We start from the raw sequence: 25,510 nt of genomic DNA on the forward strand, positions 1-25,510 counted from the left end.
TTACTGAGCAGGAGCAGGCTTTTATCATGAAAGGTGAAGAGTCTTTGGTTATCCTATAGATTATTAAAATATCAAAGATAACCCAGGGCATACAGCAGAAAGTGGACTTACTGTGCCTGTAGGATCACTATCCAGGGGTGCTACAGACAACTTTCTTCTTGAAAAGGGAACCTAAGTATCTGAGAAATAACAAAGGCTCCTTTTTCTGAATGATATACAGAACACATTACAAGTATGCCATATATATAATCATTCCAAATTTTCCTGTTGCTCAGTTAAATATAGAAAATTCCTGGTGTTAGTAAAGAGAAGAACGTGGAGTACAATGTTACTGTTGTTTGTATTTGAACATTAATCCTATGCTTATGACATCTGACATCACTGTGCCAATTTTATTTTATGTATTTGGAAAGCACTCTCGTTATATCTTCCAAATCTCAATAAAAGCATTATTAAAACGTTAAGAGATTTTTATCAACATTTTTTTTTACATGTACTGCTGAATTCTAAAGTATATTATCCAGGTTTGAAGTAATTAGAAAACTACAATAACCTCAATGAAATGGAAGAAAATTATAACATGGAAGAAATAACATACAGTTTAAGAGAATGATGAAAGAACACTTAACCTCATATAAATGGCATATTATCTGGAAATGAAGTAGGCTATTAAAATTTTAAGTTATAAATATTTTTTACATGCTTTCCTGAGCTCCTAAACCACGTGCTTAGGGCCTCTTATCTTGAAGTTCTTCTACAAAAATATATCTTAACTTCAAATTCTGTGCAATCCTGTACTGAGAGCATAACACGCTAACCTGGTATAACTTATCCAATGTGGAATAAATTATCCAATGTGGTTATTTCAAACTACTCCCAAGTAGCTCCCTGACCCAGAGCCTGCTAAAAAAATGAAAGAATTGCATTACTTAAGTTATTTATTTGATTAGAATTGTACTGGAGCTTAAAGACTGGTACTGGTACAAAACATTAAAAATTAAAATTCATTACACTCTTAAAATTCTTTTTATAAACCCCTTTAAGGGTTTTTGTTTTACAATCAAGCAGTATATAAATTTTGTGAAATAAATAAATTTATTTAAAATGATCACACACTATGCCTGGCTACTGCCTGTTACTAGCTACAGCCTTATTTTTCATTTCACTCTCATAAAATCTGAAGGTTATTGCATTTTGGGGTGTATTTATTTTTACATGTTAGTAAGCTTTGTTGTATTTTATGGATTTAAAGTCAATTTGAGACATTTGATAAATGAAATAAATAATAATAATAATAATAATAATAATACATCCAATTTCCCGGTTTCAAAAATATGCAACAACATTTTATGCTACAAAACACATACACAGTGGAGAATTTCTTCCTTCCTTAAGCAAAAGCTAATTAGGATTGTTTCCTGAACCCACTCTTATGTAAGTCTACATAGAGTTTGAGGATTTTTACTGAACACAGCAGAGTAGGACAGGCCTGTCGTTAAATAACAGGAGATCAGAATGGTGATCTTTACTGAGACTGGGTTTTATGAAGGTCACTGACAAAAGCCAATGACAAAGCACCCATTGAGTTCACTGTTCATTTTTCACACTGTAAGCATTTTAGATGCCATGAGAAATAACACTGAACACTCACTAAATTACAGCTGCTATATTTCTGCATTAACTCGCTCTATGCAGAAACACTGCACCAAACCCAAGAGATTTGAAATACCTTACTGTTAGCAGGAAATTATTGGGCTTTCAATGTACAAGTACTGTGAAAATTTCCTTCATTTACACTCTGACTGAGCGATACTTGTTCTATACAAAGAATGAAACATATTTACCAAGGTGATCAAGGGAGGTTTGCTGTTGGGATTACACCTTGTCTTCTATCCCTGTGACTCAAACTGAGCTGACACAAAAAAATTGAATTAGAGCTGTTTTTAATTTGCTCAGTGTGAACATTCTTTTGTAAATAATTGACAGCTCTACATGCCATAATGGCAGATTTTTTAAAAACAGAACCACTCTACATAAGCATCTTAACAGGAGGATGATCATGGTTAGAGATCATTTGGTTTGTTCCTACAGTTGTTTATATACTCTGCAATTAGTTTATTTATCTTTGTTTATTTCTGGGATATTTCTGTAGATTAAAGGGATGTATTATTCATCTGGACAGTGCTGAACCAGAAGGCAAAATAATATTTCAAGTCTTAGCAAGTGCAATTGCTGAGTGGTCTAGTACTGATCCAGAGTGTTATCACAGAGAACTGGTTGGATGAGGTGTGGATGTAAACCTATTTCAGTTCCTGCCCCAGAAGACTGATGAATCCAAGTGGTTTTCTAATGGCTCTCTTGGGAATTTCCATGACACTCAATCCTGTTGATATTCTGTTTGGCCTCCGGAATGGGGAAAGGACCCTTCTGATACAATTCCTTCTCCTTGCCTTGTGACCCAAGGAGTTGACAGTAATGAAATGACAAGGTGGACAACTAGATCAACAATGGTGGAAGACTTGAACTTTTTAGAGCAGGGGTCCTCAAACTACAGTCCTCAGACCGGATCGCCTGCCATGGTCCTGAACCCAGCCTACCTGGCAATTGGTGAACCCACTGCTGTCTAATGGGCCTATGGCCCTCCTCTCACAGCCTGCCTCCCTCCATCGCCCCCCTCCCCTCTCCCCAAACATCCCGCTGCCCAGAGCAGGGAGAGATTTACATGCATGATATACATGCCAAGGGCCGCCTTTGCATTTCATGAACTCGGGTGGAGGCGCCTCCCTGCACTTCTGTTGCCTTCTGAGCGTCTCCGTTAATCCCCTTCTTGCCATTCTCAGCATTGCCACAGGTGCTTCCGACCTCTCTTCACACCCACCCGCCCAAATCGCTTTTTCTTAGTTTCACCCCATAAGTGCACCACAGCAAGGCACAACACATCCCACCAGTGCTGGATTTATGTATAAGCTAAACAAGCTATAGCTTAGGGTCCCACTCTTTTGGGGGGGGGCCAAAAAAATTAAAGAAAAAAATATGTGCAGTGTGCATAGGAATTTGTTCATTTTTTCCCCCAAACAACAGTCTGCCCCCCCAACAGTGTCTGAAGGACAGTGAACTGGCCCCCTGTTAAAAAATTTTGAGGACCCCTGTTTTAGAGGTTATTCTGTGGTGATAACAAATTAATCTTTCTTTTCCACCACCATTGCATCTGGTCATGGTCCGTTGGTTGAGTTGTTCTGAGTCATCAGAGGGCTTTTAGATATCAGACTGGAAAAGAGGACAGCTCAATGTCTCATTGGGGACAATCTGTGGATAAAGCCGCTTGTATCCATCTTGACATAGATGCTGCCCCCACAGTTTAAAGGTTCCATTTTAGGACAAAAAAATGCACTTGAATATTTCTGCTGAAAACCTATAGTGAAAATAGTTAGTGTCCACCTCCTGAAATCATGAATGATATTTTTTTCTGTTTTTAATTCAAGTGAGGGATTGGCTGTGGTGGGGAGTTCTGCATAAGGTAATTAATGATGAACTAAGAAATGGGCTTTGGCTGGCTGAATAAACCAAGTGAGGGTAGCCAATAGGTCTCAAATCCCTGTTGCATGCAAAGCAGACTCCAGCGGATTGAGCAGATATACTTTGATCCAACAGTCAAGAAGGCCATTTCTGCATGTGTTGCGGAGGAAAGTGAGAGACAAATGCAGCTTGTCAATCTGGGAAGATATCCTAACTAGAAGGAAAATTCTGATCCTAAATCTCCGCTGCCTTGCAGGATATCTTCAGGAGAAGAAAAGGCTAAGGACTGGACACTACACAAATCTAGAGTGGAGTCCCTAAGGCAGTTGTATGGTGCCTTCTACGCCTCCTTCTAGCAACTCTTGCAGTCAAGCTGGTGTCAAATGTATTGCTCTGCTTTCCTTTGGATCACATCAGAGAGGCCAAGAGGGGAGTCTTGTCATCTGGGCAGCCCAGGATCTTTGTATACACTGCCCAGATTTGCATCCTGGAGAGGTTACTTCACTGCTGCTAATGCACCAATTTGATTTCACTTTTGGAGGCACACTCCATTGTCTCTTGAGACAGATGGATGCCAACAAGAACGCAAGGGGTGGGGGACTGTGGGAGGACAGATAACCGGGACTCTACACATCTTATCCACCAATGTTCCAGTAATGCAAGTTGAGCATTTAGCCTTTTATTCTCCCGCCCCCATCTTTACTCTTCCTTCTCTTTCATCCACACACTGTTCTGCCCTTATCTATTATAACAGACCCGAAGAAGCACCACATGCTGATTTCTAGGCAACCTGAATATATTCCCCTTCCTCACCCAATCCTGGTAAAAGGGCCTGGAAATATTTAAAACAGGAGGTAGGAGACCTAGCCATGGCCTACAGAACATCTCTGAATGAGGGAAAGATATGGAATGATCACCTAAAGGAAATGGCATCAAGGCTGGTACAAGCTACAAATTCTAATTAATGTTCAAAAATATGACCTGCAATCCATAGTGCAATTTATTTCTCCAACTACTATTTTGATTATACCATAATTTATACCAGTTGCTAGGGAGCACACACAGGGATAATGCTGTTGTGCTTGTGTCCTGCTGGTATAGTTCCTATAGGCTACTAGATGCTTTTTTTGAGATGAGAAAGCTGGTCTGTCTAGATTTTTTGCTTGATCCTTGCCTTGGGTTTCTGACAAAACCAACAGTTAATTCCTGGTTTAGTTCTAGAATACCATTATTTTTCCTTGGAACCAGTTTGACATTCCTACTGAATGCTGGGTTTCATTAAATTTGTTTACATTTTTTTTCTTAAGTAATGTTTGTTAAGTTTTTACTTCAGGTTTTTTGCCCTCTAGCAAATACTTTGGTTTTGCAAATATTTACATTTTTGTTCATGCTATTTATGTCAACACAAAAATGAGAATGGTTTGGTTTTTAATTCCCAATCCACTGATTTGTTTAGGGGGAAAGATTTAATAAACCCTAAAAATTGGAATATTTTCATCTGCAATGATGTATGCAAAACAATACTGCTGTCACAATTAATTTGATGGGCAAAATGGCCTAAGTCCCAGATTTTTCACATGGACAGTACTTGTGACTATACAGAAATCTGTGCCTACATAGATATTTAAGATGCAGCAATTTGTGCCTACATAGATGTGTAAGATGATGTCCTTTACTGGAAGTACACAAATTTAAGCAGGCTGGTGTTTCGCTTTCAAATGAAGAGATCATGTTCAGCACCCACAACTTGCCAGCTGATTCATCCAGCAGATATCTTTGTATCCTCAGAACGTATTCCACATTGAGTCATGCCATCTGCAGTAGCCACAAGCAGCAAAGCATGCAGAACACTATAGATAGATCAAGTTACATTAAAACTAAGTAAATCCTCAAGAGTTTTACAGGAAATCATCACTGCCTTCATCCTACAGGTGATAAATTATTTGGAGAAGGACTGCACTCATTTTGGGCTTTGTAAAATGCTAAACCTATTACTAACACATAGGCATGGGTCACATGTCGCATTAAAACATGGTTAGCAGTGAAATATGGTCTAATGCAAAGCAGTATGTAGTACCTGGCCGTGACAAAATCAACCAATGAAAAGAGTTGTCCGTCCAAATCTGGGCTTGTGTTTTATTTGGGTGGGTGGGGGGAGAACAAATCATGAGCCAAGCTTCAGACAACACAGCAAGGCAAGGCTTTTGAGTTGTTGCTCTTGGCACAACATGGCCAGGTGGAGGAGAAGCAAACCAGGGTCCCTTCCAACTTCTATGATGCTATTCTATGATTTTTGAGGAGCATGCAACAACATGCAGCTTGTTCTCATTAAACCACAGTTGATATTTAACTATAATTTAGCATGATATGTGACCAGAGCCATAGGATTCAACCTCTTTCTAACTGATTAGTAAATGCAATTAATAAACCAAAGCTTTTAAAAAGAAATCCTAGAAATTAGCTACAGGGGGAGAAATCTGTAAAATTTTCACAAATATCAAGAAAGTTATCCATGGCACAGCTTTCTCTAGAAAAGCAATTTTCCTATTCCATCTATGTATATGAGATATAGATGGGTGGGAATTTTCTTCCAGAGCAAACAATATGAGTTTGTTTTTGTTGTTGTTGTTGTTGTTGTTGTTTTCAACTAAAAATATTCTAAAATTTGATGTTCAACAAGGACTGGTTTGAGTTAAAGTAAACATTGCTTCATTTTAGTAATTATATAGCCAACAATTTAGGATGATTTGCTTATGTCTCACTATTTAGCAGTAATCACATTTTCCGAATAATGTTAATCAAGCAAACAAAAACAATGTTTTCATTATTAACATCTATGTTAAGGGATCTCTGATCTGTCTGAAATAGTTAGACAGAGAGAGGTCATGCTCATATTTAACACATTTACTTTATTAGCATGCACTAGTTGGGCTACCAAGCGTTAACAAAGTAAAAAGCCAGAAAGCAATGGGATTTATTATCTTGGAAACTATTGTCACATTTTTCTCTTTAATTAACAGTAACTACCTCAACCTACAACACAGTGGTTTCATTCACAGGGAATGGTAAGCCTTGTCTGAAATAAACCATGGCTTACCATGCTAGTGCCTGCTACTCAATCTTACTCACTTCACTGCTCCTTTTCCAGAGGCAGTAAACAAATCACTGAGTAGCTGCTTAGCATCACATGCAAACCAGCACTCATGGCTAGCACTCAGGGCAATTCAGTCAGATGGGCAGGGTATTATTATTATTATTATTATTATTATTATTATTATTATTATTATTATTATTAAAAATAGTAAGAATACATAAATTTATTACCCACTCTTCTCCCTAAAGTCTCAGGGTAGGTTACAACAATTTTAAATACATTAAATACATTAAAACCCATTTAAAATAACTTACAAGCACACATACAAATAGAGTACAGTAAGTACTAAAAATAACTCCAATCTGGAAGTTACCAAAGCACAGATTACAATGGCTATGTCATTTATGTCCAAAAGGTTATTGCAGAGCTGAAAAAGGTTCAGAAAACAGCAACCAAAATGACCAAGGGCTGGAGTACAATATGTGGCACTTTTTAGTTTAGAAAAAGAGTAGAGTAAGGGGGGGACAGGATGGAAGCGTATAATAAGATTGTGCATAATGTGGAAAAACTGGAGGGGGGGAGAAATCTCCTGCATCTGTAGTACTGGAACCAAGGGTTATTCAATGAAACTGAATATTGAAAGATTTATGACAGACAAAAGAATGTACTTCTTTAAACTGTGCGTAGTTAAACTGTGGAATTTGCTCCCACAAGTTGTTGTGATAGCCACCAACTCTGATGGCTTTAAAAGAGGATCAGATAAATTCATGGAGGATGAGGTTATCAATGGGTCCTGGCCAAGACAGCTATGTTCCACATCCACTGTCAAAAACAATAATAATTAATAAAGTCAGTTTCCCTCTGAATATCAATTGCTGGGAATCACAATTACAGAGAATGCTGCTCCACTCAGGTCCTTCTTGTGGGCTTCGCATAAGCACCTGTTGGCAACTGTGACATCAGGCAGGACACAGGAAGCAGGGATAGAGCAGAGGCACAATATAGGGATAAAAGGTATGCGAAATCTATTTCCTGCATACTGCTCCCCAAACTGTTACTGTGAAGAGAGGGATGGAAAGACTAGCACAATACACCTATCTATCTAAGTATTTCCAGAGAGAGATTCCTAGAAATACTGAGATAGTAGGTTACAATCTTTAAATTACAGCAATAAAATCCAAAACATTAAGTAGAATAATAAATAAATAAAAACGGAGAGCTAAAAACTGGACTCAGCTTTAAAAAAAACACCTCAAATCAAAGTATTTGCTTTTTCCAGCTCTGTGGCTAACAGCAGTATGACAGGGAACATTTGAATTGGAGAAATGGCATGCAAAGGAAAAGTTAAAACCTGCCCCCCCCATACACACTACAGCCCCAGTACAACACTGCTGCTCTAAAAAAAGAAGTAGTCAAGAGATCCATTTACAAATCTCCTGTGTCACATATAGTTTGGCCCTAAGACAATGAACTGTGAAAAACTTTGCATAGCAAAACACTTTGCACTTTACATAATGGGACTCTACTTAGTTTGAAAAAGTTTCCCAATTCACCATCTTATCACAGACAGTGCTTCTGCCTTTTTACCAGCAACATTTTAAAATCTCCTCTCCCATTCTTCCCACTTTTCGTTTAATATCCAGTCTAGGGAAGAGTCTTGCGAAACATGAAAGTTAGCTTTCTATTTTGGGACTACTGATTGGTCCTAATACAGACATTACGTTGTTACTGCTGGTTTGTACTTAATATTAAGCTAATTCATTTGAATGGCTGAAATGGTTGCATATGATTATATGCTCTTAATTTTCCTGAAAGAAAGCAATTTGCAACAACTTCATAAAATATGGTATTATTCCAATAGTGCAGACAGACATTCAGGATCAGAATGCTAGTTGTTGACAAGTCATATCCTTCACACAGCCCACCATTTCATGGAGCGCCTTCATTAGCATAAAAACTAATCCAATTAATGTTATTTCACTTCTGATGCAATATTTATTTTAATTTCAGTGACTACAGTAATGCACCAGTGATGTACCTGAGAACTTCATATTTTCTTCTGTCTTAGTGAATTACATTTGCTTTTCAAATGCCTCCTTAATATTTCATCTTGTCTGCCAAAAATTTATGTTTTGTTCTATTAGAAACTATTAGATTGAATTCCCATTATATAGAGAATCCCTTTGTAGTGTGAATATAGTCTTCTACCCTTCTATAGCAGGTTTCTTCCTTGCCTTTTTCCTTCTTTGTTCCAGGGCTATGCATAAATTCAGTTTCTCTAATAAGGTATTCCTTAGCAGCCTTCGTGCCGATTGTATGGACTTTAATTTCCTAACTTTTCCCTCCAGGCTGCTCCTAATTAATATCCTAATTTTTGAAGTTATTTAGGTTAAGTAGTACAATGATCCTTCTCAGTGTGATCAGCCCTCTAACTTTTTAGCAATCACCATTACTTAGCTGCTCAACCAGTTGTTTTCCAACTTATTCCCTATAATGTCCAAAAAAAAAGAACAATTTTGTTTTAGAATTATAAACTAATTCTCTTTAGTTGCAGGGTAGCTTTCTTTGAGTAGCCCAAGCCTTGCTCAGCTTCACTGTAGCACAATTTGACTAAAATCGCATGAGTTACCTTGCAGTACCTCGTTTGCTCCTGATTTGTGTGTAGCACACTGTGCTTTGGATTTTAAAAATTCATTGATGTGCTCGATGTGAAATCTAGATGATTTTGAGATGTAGACTTCTTCATGCTGAGCGCAAGTTTTTCATTTTGGTGCAAAGGCATCAGCTGAGCTATAGGCAAAACAGTGGCTAGCCTCAGTCATACTGCTATGCTACTCACTTTCCTCCTGTAGCTGAAAGGACTTGTAGCAGCCTGTGCAGCATTATGGAGCTGCAGAACCACAATGTGTCACCAGTTTTATCCACCAGTGTCACCAGGGTGGATAAAAATCAATGCTTTTTTTAAAAAAATCGGATTTTTTTTATTTAAATCAGATTTTTTTTATTTAAATCAGATTTTTTTAAAAAAGCTTTTGGAGGAAAAATCTTCCTAAAGATAGTTTTATGTTTGTTACATTATAGTCCAAAGGCTATTCATGAGGAAATAAGGATTTGTTTCAAGTTTTTCATGTGTGGTAAAACTCTGTTTATAATAAAAAAAAATTGTTTAACCACATCAGTTAACAAACATGGATACATATGCTATAATGTTATGTTTTAGTTAAATAAATTGTTTAAATTGTTACTAATGATTATTTTTCTACTTCCAAGAAAGTATAGCAGAAAAATTGTCCAAATATAAACAGTTAACTTATTAAACTTCACAATAATTTCATAATTATCTGTCTATGTATTTCTAATAGTATAACCAAATCAGTAATTTTTGATATAACTACTCTGAAAATTTATTATTCCAAAAATGAAACCTTCATCTGGTTGTAAATATTAAGATTATACCAGCAAGAATGAGTCTTTCTGTAAAAAAAATGATTTAAATCAAGTCTTACTGACTAGTGATTTAAATCAAGTCTTACTGAGTAGTGATTTAAATCAATTTGATTTAAATCAAATCCACCCTGAGTGTCACTGCAGCTTACTTTAATAGGGCTGGGGTGGAGGGGAGTGGCAACACCAGTCAAGAGGGCAGCTCTAAGCTCCACCCCACCCCACAGGCTGCTACTGTACTTCCCACCACCTTCTTGAGAATCAACATCTACTTGAATTGTGCAGGCTAGCACAAAGCTGCAGGTTACACTGTAAGGACACACAAGTACACAGACTACCAAGAAGCAGAACAGAAGCAACTCACTTTTCAGAACTAGTTGTGGACCTGACTTTGGTATCAGATATAAACAGCAACCCTTCCAATGTGTGTATATTTCCTTGTGTAACTAGTTCTAGACTCTCTTCAAAGTGCAAATATACTTCAACAAAGATTATGCAACTTGCTGATAATGCAGTTGCTGAACTGTCACAAATATCAAAATATCAAAATGTTTTCAATAACATAGGTACTTATTGTATAAGTTGTACTTACCCCAATATGTGCAAAGGTTATTTCATCACGCTCACTAGCCATATCCTCTATGTCTGCTGTGACACTTCCACCCTTCATTTGAAAGTGTGTTTTAGTCATATAGCCATCATCAACAGAGTCCTGTGTTTAAAGAAAATAAATGGCATTGCTATCTTTTCACCAGAAACCTCAGCAATTCAATAAATGAAACATTTAGGCCTCAGTTACTGATATATATTTCTTAACAGATATGGTTAAAAATGTTCAGCAGAATTCACAATTATTCTTCACTACTCTATTTTATGTCTTTTTTACTTGCAAATGGTGTCCTGCACAATACTTTCCACCAGGTATTGTGGTGCTGTTGTTGTTTTAAAAAAACAATTTTTATGGAGGAATCATGGTGGCTGCAACAGCACAAAACAGCTCCTGAAGCCAGCCAGAGTAAACGGCTCTGTCTGGCTGACTCCCGGGCTCCCAGGACTGCTGCCGCCAGCACTGCCAGTGGAGAGGAATCAGGGGTGCCTGGTGCGTCTATTAGAGGAGCCAAAACACACACCTCACAACCTTGATTGAGCCAGGAAGGCACCTGGCCACCCACCCAACAGCCCAGAGGAGCTACAAAACCAGGTGGACAGTGGAGCTAATGCGAAGAAGGAGAAAGAAAGGGGGAAAGAGGAAGAAAAAGAAAGGAAGAAAAAGAAAAAGGAGCCCCAACTTTACTGCTGGCGTACCACCCATTATTCCACCATGCAGCACAAAACCTCCAGATAAAAACCTGGCAAACCAAAGGCTTATATCGCCTAAGAGACTTTTGTAAAAATAACAAACCTTTGTCAACACAAGAAATACAAGACAAACTAGAAGACACCCAAATGCCCTGGTTAACACAACACCAACTACATGCCCTCTTAAACAACCCAACAGTAAAATCAGCAGCAACTAGGCCCCTGACAACCTTCGAAAAACTCCTCCTAACAACAAGGGAAACGGTAAAGGGATGGTATCCGCAATATACAAAATACTACTCCAAAATCTCACAAACCCCCTAGATGTAATCAAAAAACAATGGGAGAATGACATAGGCTATGAGATTAACCCCACTCAATTGACCAAAATGTGGTCTTAAACCCCCTTTAAATCCGTATCAACGAAAAGAAAAGAACTCACTCTGAAACTCACCTACAGGTGGTACCTAACACCAAGAAAACTAGCGCTAATACGCCCAGGAACCTCACCAAAATGCTGGAGAGGGTGCACCTCCACAGGCACATACCTCCACATGTGGTGGGAGTGCCCCAAAATCCAAGTATTCTGGACAACAGCCATACGAGAAATATGTAAAATAACTAAGCAAGTATTAGATACCACCCCAGAATTGGCCCTACCAAACATCTTCCAAGACAACAATGCCCATTTACACCACAAAGAACACATAACCCACCTACTTTCAGCAGCCAGAAACACCATAACCAGACACTGGAGAGACCTGTCAGGAGTAAGCATGGACCAATGGTGCCAAATAGTATGGGAAACAGCCCTACTAGAAAAATTAACCAATAAACTGAAACTGACACAGGGACAAATAGAAGACACCTTCACCCCGGTATGGCTCCCCTTTATCACATATACAGCCCAACAAGACAATGACAATAATCAACCAACAGCATACAAATCAATATGGGTAACCTGATCCAAAACACCCACCCACCCCACTCACACCCGAAAACAAAGATCACCACAGCCAATCACAAACAAACAACCACACCCTAGGCCAACCCCAACCTCTCTCACCACCAAAGAAACACAAATGAACAGCAGAGAACCTGCACGAGCAACGCTGACACGAAACCCTACATACATTAAGCAAAATAGAAACATCAACACGCGACCCCACCCCCACCCATCTTCCCCCCTCCACACCTTCCCCCCCCCAATGTCTCAACAAATGAAAACTGATTTGTAAAAATGTTACATGGAAAAAATACAAGAGACACTACACATATTTCTGTAGAACAAGAAAATCTTAATTAATAATAATAATAATAATAATAATAATAAAAAGATTTCAGGCAGGATCTCTCCCAGTCCCACCAGGAGATGCTGGGAACTGAACCTGATGCCTTCTGCATGCTAAGCAGTTGTTCTACCACTGAGGTATGGCCCTAGCTCACAATATTGCTGTCAGGATAAAATGGAGAAGGTGGAGGCAGAAATGTATATGCTCTGTGGAGGAAAGGTGGGATAGAAGTATAAGAAGGAATAAAGTATGTAAACTAGTCTATAAGTGAATAAACTACAGTATATTTTTAACTTACTCTCCTAATAATTTGTATATAAATTATAAAAGTGGTATATAAATTTTATTAAATAAAAAAGAGGAAATGTTCAGACTTTCAAACAGTATGTTATACCTGAGCCTTCATTGCTGAAACTCCCAACAGCATTTTCATGCTCACAAACTCCTGATGAAGGCTTAAGGAACCATTGTGACATAACCCATTCAAGCAGAGTGAAGGGGCAACAGGCTGTCAACAGTGGCAGTAGTTGGGGGCTACCAGCTATTAAAAAGCCACATAAAGTCTCTTCATACTGCCTGAGGAATTAATTCCTTATTTAACGTTCATAATTGCTGGATCGATTTAACAGGACTGGAGCTAACATTTGCTTGGATTTGGCACCATTGATAGGGAACGCCTGCTGCGTCCTCCGCTTTGAAGTCACCCTGGTCTTTGGGCCTCCAGCACCTTCTTCAGGATGTCCAACCCATCTAAGAGGCATATGATAATGGTGTTCTACTGGGTTAGGAAAAAGCTCCTGACAGAGAAGCCATGCTCTACCATCTCAGCCAAACCTTCTGCCTCTGCACCGGCTTGCAACACTCCTCACATTTCACCCTACTTCACGAGGAGCAAGACACAACCCGCTCCACTCAGGAGGTCCAGCAGGCACAAGTTGCTGCAATTGCCAAATCTCACTGACCCCAAGTTTTTAAGATTTGTCATTGGCAGCATTGGCCGGAAGAGAGCCCGCAGGCGTGGCAAGCAAAAGAAGACTCCAGCGGAAACAGGAAAAGGGGAAGCGGCCTACTGGAGTTGCCATTGACAACCACTCTCAGCCTTTTTCTTCCCCCTCAAATGGGCGAGCCCCTTCTGGCCCAGCATGCTTTGTGCGCACCATGGTGGCGCCCAGCCCCAGCAGTCCCAACCGGTGCCCACTTTCCCTTTCCCCTTCTCCGCCTCGATGGCCGGGGCTGAAAAACCCGCGGAGGGGCAGCCTCTGCCGGCCGCCAAACCGAATAAGAAGAAGCCGCCCTGTCGGGCCTGCACGGGCTTCAGGAGTTGGATACGGGATCAGAGGAAGCAGTTGGACCTGCTATTCTTAAGGAGGCTAATGGAAAAGAAGACTTGGAAAAGAACCTCCTGAAGCTTCAGAAAGACCAGAAAGAGGCTGTGCTGAAGTTTTCCATCACGTGGAACACAAACTCGCAGAACTACCTCAAGGCTCAGGCAGTGGTGGAAACCCTCCTCCACTTCAATGGCAATAATTCTGTCCTCTTAGTCTTTAAAGATTAATTTTGGACCCAATTTAGGATTGACGCACATTATTACCCCTCTCTTTTTGGTTTTATCTGAAGATATAAACTCTTGTCCTAGTCCTTTATTTATTAGTAGTTTTCTATATTGTCTTTTTATGTGTGTCTCCTGCAAACAAATAATATCTAATTTCTGCTTAGCCAATGTGTGATATTTCTCTTCATTTTATTATGAAGTCCATTTACATTCCATGAAAATAATTTAAGATCCATTTAGTATTACTTTCTCTCTTCTGCCTTTTAAACTGCTAAATAATAATAAAAAAATCCCTTTGCCTTTACTGTTTGTCCTCTTTTTCCTCCTCCTCTTTCCACCAGGTATTTTGTTTATATGACTATATATATAAATGCCCAAACCTTTTCAGAGATCAAACTTTATGGAAAAAAGACTATTCTTGATTGATGGAAACAAGTAGCAGGAGTACTTTTTGTTTTGTTTTATGATCAACATAGAAAATGAACTGAAAAGGCACAACTCATCTTAAATAAATTCACCTAGAAAATTATACCTGAAGATTATTGTGGTTACTCAAACAAAAGTAAATTTAAAATACTAATACAAGTATATTATTTAACCCTTCGGTTTTCCTTCATTAGTTCCTCAATCTAGTGCACTTCTCATTACGTCATGTCATACTTATGTCAAGTCATACTCATTATGTCATAGGCATACTTCATGTCATGCCTATCCTGTAGCTTCTCAGTTAATTATTAAATCTAATGACTGATTACTGAATACATTAAAGTTAAGGAATATGATTGGCAGCTGCCCTGCTCTCATGGGCGCCTTTTGAAAAACATTCTTGGGTAAAATGCCTATGAAGGTCAATTGTCTGGAATCATATTGCTATATTCCTCATATACTTTCTTTTATTTTCCCATCTTGCTTTTATCTCCTCTCTTTCACCTATTATTATTTCTTTTTGTGCATTAGAAAATGAAAATAAAAACAATTATTTTTAAAAAAATATAATTATTGATCTTGTACATCATTCCTTTCCCAATATTAAAAGAATTATCCATCATTTTTATATTCTCAACATGCAACCTCTTTCCTTCCCTAGACTGCATTACAGGAGTTATATTTAAGCCTTTCAGATCAACATTTTTATTCTATTGGCTCACCAGCAGAATTTCTATTCCCCAACTTCCAAAAAAATATGGGCTACCAATACAGTAGCTGCCATTATCAAGTCAAGGACAACCTTACAGGGGAGGTTGGACCAAGTCCAAAGCCCTGCCAGGCTCACACCAAAAAATTGAGAGTAGGAGAAAGTGTTTCTGCTTTCCCCCTTCTTTCTTTTTTTGGAGGGGAGAGAGGGGGAGCTTTACCCCTCCTTTGCATGGAGAGATTCATTCTGAACTATAGCTCCTAGGATGTCCTCCTAGGAACCATAGGATTGCATACTAATTCACTTTCATATGAAGTTAAGACAAGTACTACAGGATCTAGTACAACAGAAATACACTTTATTAATAGTTACAATAGCATTGAGTAATGTATAAGATATAGGACGGAGGCCAGGAGAAATAAATAGAAAATAAGTTAATTAGGACATGTTCATGATCTGGCAGCCAATTTCTTTCAAAAACAAAAGGATGAAACTTTAAAATACTTAAAATAGTCGTCAACATAACTAACTGAAAACAAAATTTTGAAATAAATAATTTTGAATCGAGATTTATCCTAAGAACACATCTTTGGATACACAAAAGTGTAAGGGTGGTGGGAATGCATCATTTGCAAAAGGAATTGAAAGAATGATTTTCACATAATAAAAGAAAAAAAATCACCTTTAAAATACTTTTTAATATTATATATGTTTATATTATATTAGCTATATGCGTTAATGAGAGAAAATAAAAATAGATATCGGGCAGAGGAATGGCCATGAATATAGATCAACAGATAACCTTCTATTCAGCAAAGAGATCTCAAAAACATCGGATAATCCAAATAAAACAAGGTGGTATTCCTTAAGCCATAACAGCTGACCTACTTTCAGTTAGATACATACGGTAAACCTGTAAATACTGACAAAAAAGGCACAAACATTCAATAGATATTTCAATAGACACATTGAGGATGTATCCTTCCCATATGCCATTGAAAATGTGATTGAAAATTTACCATCTGTAAATCAGGGAAATGTGAAGTAGCACTTTCTAAAATTAAACATTAAAAGTATGCAGACCCAGAAAACTCACACTAAAGAGCCATGTAAGAACAAAAGCATTAGAAATCACTAACTTAAATTTCAAAATTTAAGGTCTGTGAAAGTTAGAAAATCCTGCATATTTCACATCATAAAACTAAAATACTGTACATTATTCCTAAGACCTAGGAAAGCATGCAAATCAGAAAAAAGCACTTCATGTGAGAGAACAAGTGAACAAAAGTAATGGATACATATTAAAATGACATCAATTATGAAAATAAATAAGAAATTTCTTGCAAATGTGATCCCAAATATATGTTTATATTTATAGGAGTTATACAGCCATTACGATATTGATACAACAAATATGTATCTTATGATCTACTATGCTTATGACAATGAAGCCATACTATAAATAATATATGCATTAGGAAGCTGGAAGAGGAAAAAAAATCAAGATAGGCACAAAAATAAACAAGTGATGAAACGTTGTACAGTATAAACAAAGACGGATGTATAATCATGCAGCACTGTGGGTCTTTTCACACATTTTGGGGGAGCAATGGTGGTGAGGACTACTTGTTCACTGTGAGAGAGTCCACCTGATGCTATCAGGGCAAATAAAGGTAAAAAGGGACATTAATGCCAACACAAAATGAAACACATAAGAGATAGGTCTGCTGACAGTGTGTGGGAATATATATATATAAATATATTCACCAGCCAAATATTAGCTGCAGTTCATTAGTATTTTAAATCTTTCTACACAAACTTCTGATTTTTAAAATGCCAGATCCACAGCAAATGGTGAAATGTGTACAGAATCAATGATGCAAAGGTAGATGATACCTGGTAGGTGGGCAAATGTAAGCTGCAACTTTGCTTTCTTGTTCCCAGGTGGCTTTTCTCCAACTTCCTTTCCCTGGTCTCTAATTCTTCATCTTTCCTGGCACCTTCTTATAATATACTGTACATTATTTTATCCTTTCTAGGAATATCTTGCTCACCCCATTCCCTTGTCCTGTTTCCTATACTCTGGTACTCCACTAAGCTGATCCTGCCTATTTTACTTTCCTCAGCTCATGCATCCTCAGCAACTCCCATCACCCAACCATTGGCAATGTTGGCTGGGACTGACAGCAGTTATAGTCTATAGTCTGGATGAGGACCCAGACTGAGGATGGCTGCTTTACATCTTCTTTCTTGCAGATTAAGAAGAGCCTTAATGGATCAGACCAAAGGGACTTGCCAGCATCCTGTCACTCACAGCAACCAGTCAGATGCCTCTGCGAAGCCCAAGGCAGAAGATAAAAACAAGAGCCATCTTCTCTTGTTCCAAGCAATCACTGGTATTGAGAGGCAAAGCTGCCTCTGAAACCTTCATTCAGTTAATCAAGCTTTAGCTCGGTTGGTTAGAGAATGGTGCTGATAACACCAAGGTTGCAGGTTTAAACCCCATACAGGACAGCTGCACATTCCTGTATTGCAGGGGGTTGGACCAGACGATCCTCGTGGTCCCTTCCAACATGATTCTATGTGACTGATTCTTTGGTTGCCCACTGTAACTTGTTTGCAAAGCATGTTGAGGGTAAAATTGCTTGTTTCCACAATGACCTTGATACTGTTATTACAGCAAGTCCAGATGAGGGCATCAATGTTGCATCTAACTGAGTTTTCTGAGATCATTTTTAGTTGATGTAGCCCAAGGACACAGACAAGCTGCTTGCTAGTATGCAACCATCCACATGCACTCTCAACTCTTGCCCATCTTAGCTAATCAAAGCTAGCCAGGGAAGTTTGACAGAAGGAAATGTATTATAGTGCCCTCACCAATATACAGTATTTCAAGAAGTGAGAAGTTCTAAGGACAGTGCTACTCAGGGTTTGGTTTCCCTTTGAGGAAATATTTTGTAATATTTGGTTTATTTACAGATATAGTAGAGCACAGATTGAGGCAAGCAGCTTATGAACTCCCAACAATCAGCAAACCTGCTAACTTAAAATGAAACCCCAAGGATATGCACCCCCCACCCCAGCGTGTCATTCTCCGTCTCTGAAAGCTTACACTGCCCTCCTCCCACTAGCAAGAAGCTAAGAAGCTACCAGGTTAACCATATCTGCAAATGTGCAGACATATGCAATATTATATATTAAGTATTATTTTCCAATTATTATGTTCACCTGGAATGAACTGAATTAGTCTATAAATGTCTCTTTCTTGTTCAGATCACTCCAACAACATTTTATTAACTAAATGTAAGCTGTTCACACCAACAACTTTTTGTTAGCTAGATGGCAACATGGACGACTTTTAGAGAAAACATTTGTTCCTGGGGGAGACTGAAAGGAACATCAATATTTTTCAGCAAAACTGTTTACCTCTTTGGGAATATAGCTTCATTGAAATTTCACAGAAGAAAACCAGATGTTTCATTTCTTCAACTTTAAGTAATTTTCATGTCAAATAGGGATGTGATACAAAATTTTTGTTTCGAACCAATCTCTTGTAACATCAAGTTTAATTAAACTATGCTAAATTACTTTGCCTGAATATGCTATTTTTCTCTCAAGGGACTCCTTGCACCTCAGACAGACCCCTTCCTCATACTTGGCACCACATAAATTTAAAGAAGCATCCTTTTCTAAGGGAGATGTATATTTGCACATATGTACAAAAGAATAAAACAGGAATTATTTTTGGCCTGGTGCCTGAGGTGAATGGTTAATAAAATCTAAAGTGAGTCTAGAACAGCTGCATACCTTTAAGGGTGCTGCTTGGTTTTCAGTACACAGATTCCTGCTGTTTGTGGCTCTAGATCAAGACAGCTCAGAAGGCTTTGTATAAAACCTGCCAGTTGCTGCTTTCCAATCAACAGTTAACTGAGCAGAATCTCCTTTCTCTGAAACACTTTCTCCTCCCAGCAATATCCAATAGCTGTAAGTGCTAGATTGCAGGCGCAGAGCCAGCAAGAATATGCAAGTGTGCCTCCCTCCATAGCTGCTGCCTTCAAAAGCCTCCTGAAAACCCATTATCTGGCTTTTCATCTACCTCTTTGAAAACATATCCAATTATCCCAAACAGAAAATGTTGCATAATTTAACCTTATTTATTAACTGTAAATATATTAAAAAACCTTTGGGGTCCATTTTGCATCCCTGCAAAGACTGCACCTGAAGCAGGTGCCCTGTCACCCCCAACTTTATTATAAACCTCCTACATACTAGCTCCAATAAGCAAATTAAGCATGCTGTCCTCAACAAATAAGTCTTGCCAAAAAAGTTTAAGTACTGATTGAATCACGTGGCAAGCATAGCTGGGAAGAATATCTGCTGAAAGGGAACCAAACTGCATAGTTGATAATGAATGGTAGCTGCATATTAAGAGCTTATTTCTCAAAGGAAGCACAAACAAATTGGGGTTTTATTAGCTGTTTCATTAAGTTTTATTTTAGACAAACACACACAGAAAGCATATGTGCAACATCTGATATAAAAGGATTCTATTCAAAACAAGTCTCTGTACAGAACCCATTAATGTAGCATTAAATTACTCAACAAGGCTGCAAATTTAACTATAAATTTAACTCTTTGACTAATCTATCATTTCTGACAGAGTTTATTTCATTTGCTCTGATCTTTAAATCAATGTGTGTCTAACTCCAGCACATTAGTTCTGTCTTTTAAGTAGCATTACATATATACATATATATCTCTCTGTGTGTTATGTATGGCTAGTGCCATGGGCTATTGTAGCGCTTTCTTTTTATCAAGTTTGCTCCTAAAACAAATCAGTGTGTGCTTCTGTCAGTAAACATTTGAACACAGAACAGATCAGTTTAGAGAAAATTACCTTGTTCTTAGAGTTGCTTTTGTGGTGATGCTTTATTTATATTCCTACTAAGACACAACGAGCCAATTTCAGAACGTACCTGTGCTAGAACAAACCAATTCTTTTTGCGTATGCAGCTGTAATGTTCAATGAGGAACAATAACTGAACTCAAATCTAAGCAATTGGGGAGGGGGGTTTAGGATCTACCAGGAAAAGAAAGATCTCAGTAGCATATTCAGTAGCTATGGAATTCTGAACTTAAATGCTAGCTACAATTCAGAAGTGGGGTATTCTCAAATCAAATTGAAATTAATGGATTTGGGTGCAATTCTTGTCACATTTTCATGTAGGTAAATCCCACTGATCATAGCAGGGCTTACTGCATAGCATTGTATCCACTGCTACTCTCATGCAACATGCACTTATTGTTATTATTATTACATAAATTTGCATACTACCCTTCATCTGTATGCCTCTGTAATTTTAATGGAACTAAAGTATGATCACAAAACCATAGGAAGCAGCCCAATACCAAGTCAAATCACTGGCCCATCTAGCTCAGTATTGCCTATGGTTGGTAGTGGTTGTTCAGGATTTAAAAATGAGATAGTTCCCAAGCCCTGCTGGAGATGCCAGGGATTTAACCTGGCACTGTTTGCAGGCAAGGCATGTGAACTGAAACTAAAGCCATGAGCTATGCTCAGCATAATCTGTATAGACAGGTTCCAGTTTCCTATAGTAGCATAATACTGCACAGAGGCCTAGGGTCTGCCCAGGACCAAGGAAACCTAAGGTCAAATCCCTGTCCCACTTGATTGTTATTGGTTGTTGTTGTTTTTTTAAAAACAACAACCTTAAAGCAGTTTATAAAATGTGAAAACAAGAAAAAATTCACAGCCATACTTAAAAACATACAAAAGTTAAAATACTAACACAAATTAAAATTACCTCAACTTTCCAAGCATCTGGGTAGGCTTGCCTAACCAAGCGTGTTTTTAGTAGGTGCCAGAAACAGTAGAGTGAAATCACCTGCTTGATCTCAATAGGCAGGGAATTCCAAAGTGCTGTTGCTCTCACACTAAACAACTGAGTTCTTACAAATGTGCCACGGATATTATGTGGCACCTGTAGTAGTGCCAATTCCACCAATCAAAATGGCTGAGTGGGCACATATGGGATAAGGTGATCTCATAGGTAATCTGGTCCCAAGCTCAACCTGATATGTTACCGAGTTGTTGTAAAGACAAAATTGGATGGGGAGAGGGAGACACAACCATATACAATACCCTGACCACATTTGAGGAAGGGAAGGAGTAAAATAAATTAGTAGAACAATCGACTATAGCACTGAAATTTTGCAATCAAGATCCGATTCGCTATGAAACAAAACCCTCACACACAACAATCACTTAGCCTTGACATTTAACTCCCAAACCTGACTATTTTTAGCACAAAATATTACTTATGTGACATATATTTTTCTAAGATACTTTTAAATAGAACACCACACGTGCAGAAAAAACAATCTTTATTTCAATTCAAAATTGTCAATTTACCTCATTTTTATGGTCAGACTACAAACAGCCATTTTCTTGGTCAATTGTGGCAAAAAAGACTCCCCTCTCAGCAATTAGGTAGGAAAACTGTTGTTAATCAGAATATCATTCAAAGCACAATTTATGTTCTATAAATACTAATGGCAGTTGTGAACACAAAAGTGTGTGTGTGTGTGAGTGTGTGTGTGTGTATGTATGTATTGGTAACTTTTGTAAATATTTCCAAAACTATACAATATTTCTGATAATTCCATGTTTTAAAAACACCTGAAAAAATATTTAAACACACATTGAATCCCCAAACTACTTTTCGATTTGAAGGAACCATAGTGTAGAAAAGGTAACAAAGTAAAACAGAAGTACAGATTCATTAATTATTATTAAATTTCTATTCTGCCCGTCATCCAAATATCACAAGGTAGTTTGCAATATAAAAACACAAAAATACATAACATAACAACAAAACCATCCACCACCCAGTTTAAAAGGTCATAGATTGTTTAATTGGCCAAAAGAAAGGCCTGGAAGAAAATGAATGTTTTTGCCTGGCATTTAAAGATATGCAATGAAGGCACTAGGCAAGCTTTCCTGGACATTAAAAAACATCCCTGGCCTATAAAATTTGAGACAAAACTAGCAACACAGTGTTTCTGCTAGAGATTAAAATCTGGCACATACCTTTACAATTCTCCACTGCCAATTGTCTCCTACTTGTTGAGAATGTTTGATAAATTCTGCACAATATTGCTTGAATTTATTCTCTTCCAGAAAGAAATCTTCACCACACAAGTTAAGTGACATCTATTAAAAAAAAACAAAGTGTTAGTATTGGCAGATATAGTTAACTCTAAATAGAATATATAGCTCTCCCAAAGGAACAGGAAGCAATACAAGAGATCAACAAACAATAGGAATTGGGCTACTGCCCAATCCCTTGCTTTCAGATGAACTTTCAACTTATGGACAATGATTTCATGTCATTACCTGATGGTATAATATTTCTATAGTAACTCATTCCCTGGACAGTTTGATGGGCCATTAAGCTAATGCAGGAATTTCAAACCTACATCCCTTCAGATGTTGCTGGACTCCAACTGCCATCAGCCTAAACCAACTTGACCAGTGGTTGGTAGCTATAATCTAATAACATCTGGAAAGCTAAAGACTTCCCATCCCTGAGCTATCGATTCCTGAATTGCAGGGGGTTGACCTAGATGACTTTCAGGGTCCCTTCTAATTCTACAATTCTAGTATACTTTTCCAAAGGCAGAAGCCTCTCCAGAATGGGTACTGTTTTTTACACTTCAACCTGTAATGCATTCTGTCAGACAATATGCTTCAATAAAATGAGCAGAGCTTGGACAAGCAGACCACTTTCAAGGATTGAAATGCTGATATAGGTGAACATTCTGCCATTTGTATCTCTCAGTTTTACATGGATTATTGACAGTGTGAGTAGGATCAAATATCACCACCACTCTGGATTACAAGGAACTGGGAAGTTTCCAAGTTTGGGGAAAATGTCAGTAATTACTACATCTCCCGATGCAGTTATCAGATGTGAAATTGTAATCAACACAGTGCAGGTAAAAATACTGTAGTCTTCACACACACTTTAAATAGAACCACCTGTTTTTAGCAAATGAGCAGATGTAGGCATAACAGAGAAAGTGAAAATTATAATGCAGTATTGCTTCTATCCCCATACTCGTACAATAAAATCATTATAAGAGGAAATAATTGGCCAGTTATTTTATTAAATGCACATATAAGAAGCTTGCTAAATTCTGAAGCACCCATGAGAATTTAGTCTGCTCTTATACCTTGTAACAGTACCAATCTTCCTTTATGTTTGGTTTTCAGAATTAAGGATCATATAGCAGTGCTGCACAACTTGTTTCTCATGTTGAATGAAGCCCATCAGACATGGTAGATCTTTCTAGTCTAATACCTGCCGTAGACTTAAAATTTGAGGGAGTGGGGAGGGGAGAGATAGAGTGCCTGAAAATCCAAAATACATTATTGTTTTCAGATTCATCTTGGTGTAATATGCAAGCTTTAACTGATGCATTTAAAGTACAACCACCCCCATTTACACATGTTCAATATGTGTGTGACTGCACATATACACATCACAAACCTGGAAATGACCCCCAAACATCACAAAAGTCTCAATGTATCCTGCCTAAGTGAGACTTTCAAAGGCTTCCCCCAGAAACACATAACATTGTTTCCTTTATCTTCATTGTTCAGATGTCAGTGTCATTGCTTTTGTAGCAAAAACACCAGCACCCACATACAAGAGGGACCAAGGTATCCTCAGATTTCCTAAATACAGTACAAAAAAACCTTTTTTTAAAAAAAAAAGCCTAAAGAAACTCCAAAAGCAGTGAGGACTAGGAATACTCAGAAGCTGCAGTGCTGAAAGATGAGGTGGAAACAGAAGATCAGCTAGGAAGGGGGATGGAATAGATAGATATGATCACAGAGTTCAGGGAAGTTTTTAATGTCTGATGTTTTATCGCTTTACAGTCATACCTTGGGTTAAATATGCTTCAGACTGAGCATTTTCAGTTTGCGTTGCGCAGTGACCCGGAAGTAACGGAATGGGTTACTTCGGGGTTTCGCCGCTCGCACATGCGCTAAAAATGATGTCACGTGCATGCGCAGAAGTGGCGAATCGCGACCCGTGCAGAGGCTGGTAGCGTTCTGCTCAAGATGCGAATGGGGCTCCGGAACGGATCCCGTTCACATCCAGAGGTACCACTGTATTATTATTATTATTATTATTATCATTATTACTATCATCAACATCATCATCATTAATTCTGTTGGGAGCCACCCAGAGTGGCTGGGGAAAACCAGCCAGATAGGTGGGGTATAAATTTTATATTATTATTATTATTAGGAAATTTACAGCATAAAAATACAAAATGAGAACACAAAATACACACCAAAAAACAAACTGATAATGCCCTTCTCACGAACACAATTAAAAGGCCATAAGTTGTTCAATCAGCCTTGTTAGAATCAAAGAATTGTAAGGTTGGAAAGGACCCTGATGGTCATCTCATATAACATTTTCGCCCAGCACCTAAGTTACAGTATCATGGAAGAGAGCATGGTTGACTGAATGGAACAGTGAGCAGGAGCATTAAGCACTGGAACCTTTCATTGTAGATCCTGCCTGTGCCTCTGAACACCAATTGCTGCAGAATAACAAGCCGCATCCCCCTTCAGGGCTACATAGGCTCCTGATTGGTTACTGTAAGAAACAGGATGCTGGACTAGATGAACCACTGATCTGAGCCATCAGGGTTCCTCCTTATGCACACACCAGAGAACACTGGCCAGGAATATTTAGTACATCTCCAACTGGCTCTAAGTTTCAGAAAGCACAGGTGTCTTTTGCTGTGTTTACAAACCTCTCCGCTCCCTACGTTTCAGATGCTGCTTAGTTCCAACCACCCAAAGGGGCTCCTGTGGTGACCAATGACCAGCACAAACATGTGCACCTTTCCACAGCTCACATTTCCCTCATTTGGCTGAGCCAGGAGCAACAGGGAGGCAGCAGGGCTCCCAAATGAAAACGTGCCTTGTTGTTGTTGTTGTTTTCAAATGACCTGAAACTTGTTGTCCCAGGGACCAGGCTGTGCCAAGGCACAGTTTGCCATTCGAATTGCAAGCCTGTTTCTCCTTCCTAGGTAAAGGGAACTCTGACCATTTGGTCCAGTCGTGACCGACT

At 38.3% G+C, this 25,510-nt stretch overlaps 1 protein-coding gene across 3 annotated transcripts in view; it reads right to left on the reverse strand.

Annotated features, from left to right (window-relative positions):
- The window catches only part of ATG10 (autophagy related 10), a 92,933-nt gene that overhangs the window by 66,559 nt on the left and 864 nt on the right, over positions 1-25,510 (reverse strand). The window contains exons 2-4 of one of the 3 annotated variants that reach the window (XM_077936248.1): positions 23,589-23,766; positions 22,444-22,566; positions 10,647-10,766 (exon numbers count right to left, since the gene is read on the reverse strand). In XM_077936248.1, coding sequence (XP_077792374.1) covers positions 10,647-10,766; positions 22,444-22,566 — 243 coding nt within the window. In that variant the 5' untranslated portion in view covers positions 23,589-23,766. Of the gene's footprint in view, positions 1-10,646; positions 10,767-22,443; positions 22,567-23,588; positions 23,767-25,510 lie in introns of those variants that run through there. The other 2 variants (XM_077936249.1, XM_077936250.1) reach the window with 2 other exon arrangements.

Source organism: Podarcis muralis, chromosome 11 (assembly GCF_964188315.1).
Source record: "Podarcis muralis chromosome 11, rPodMur119.hap1.1, whole genome shotgun sequence".
Lineage (NCBI taxonomy): Eukaryota > Metazoa > Chordata > Lepidosauria > Squamata > Lacertidae > Podarcis > Podarcis muralis.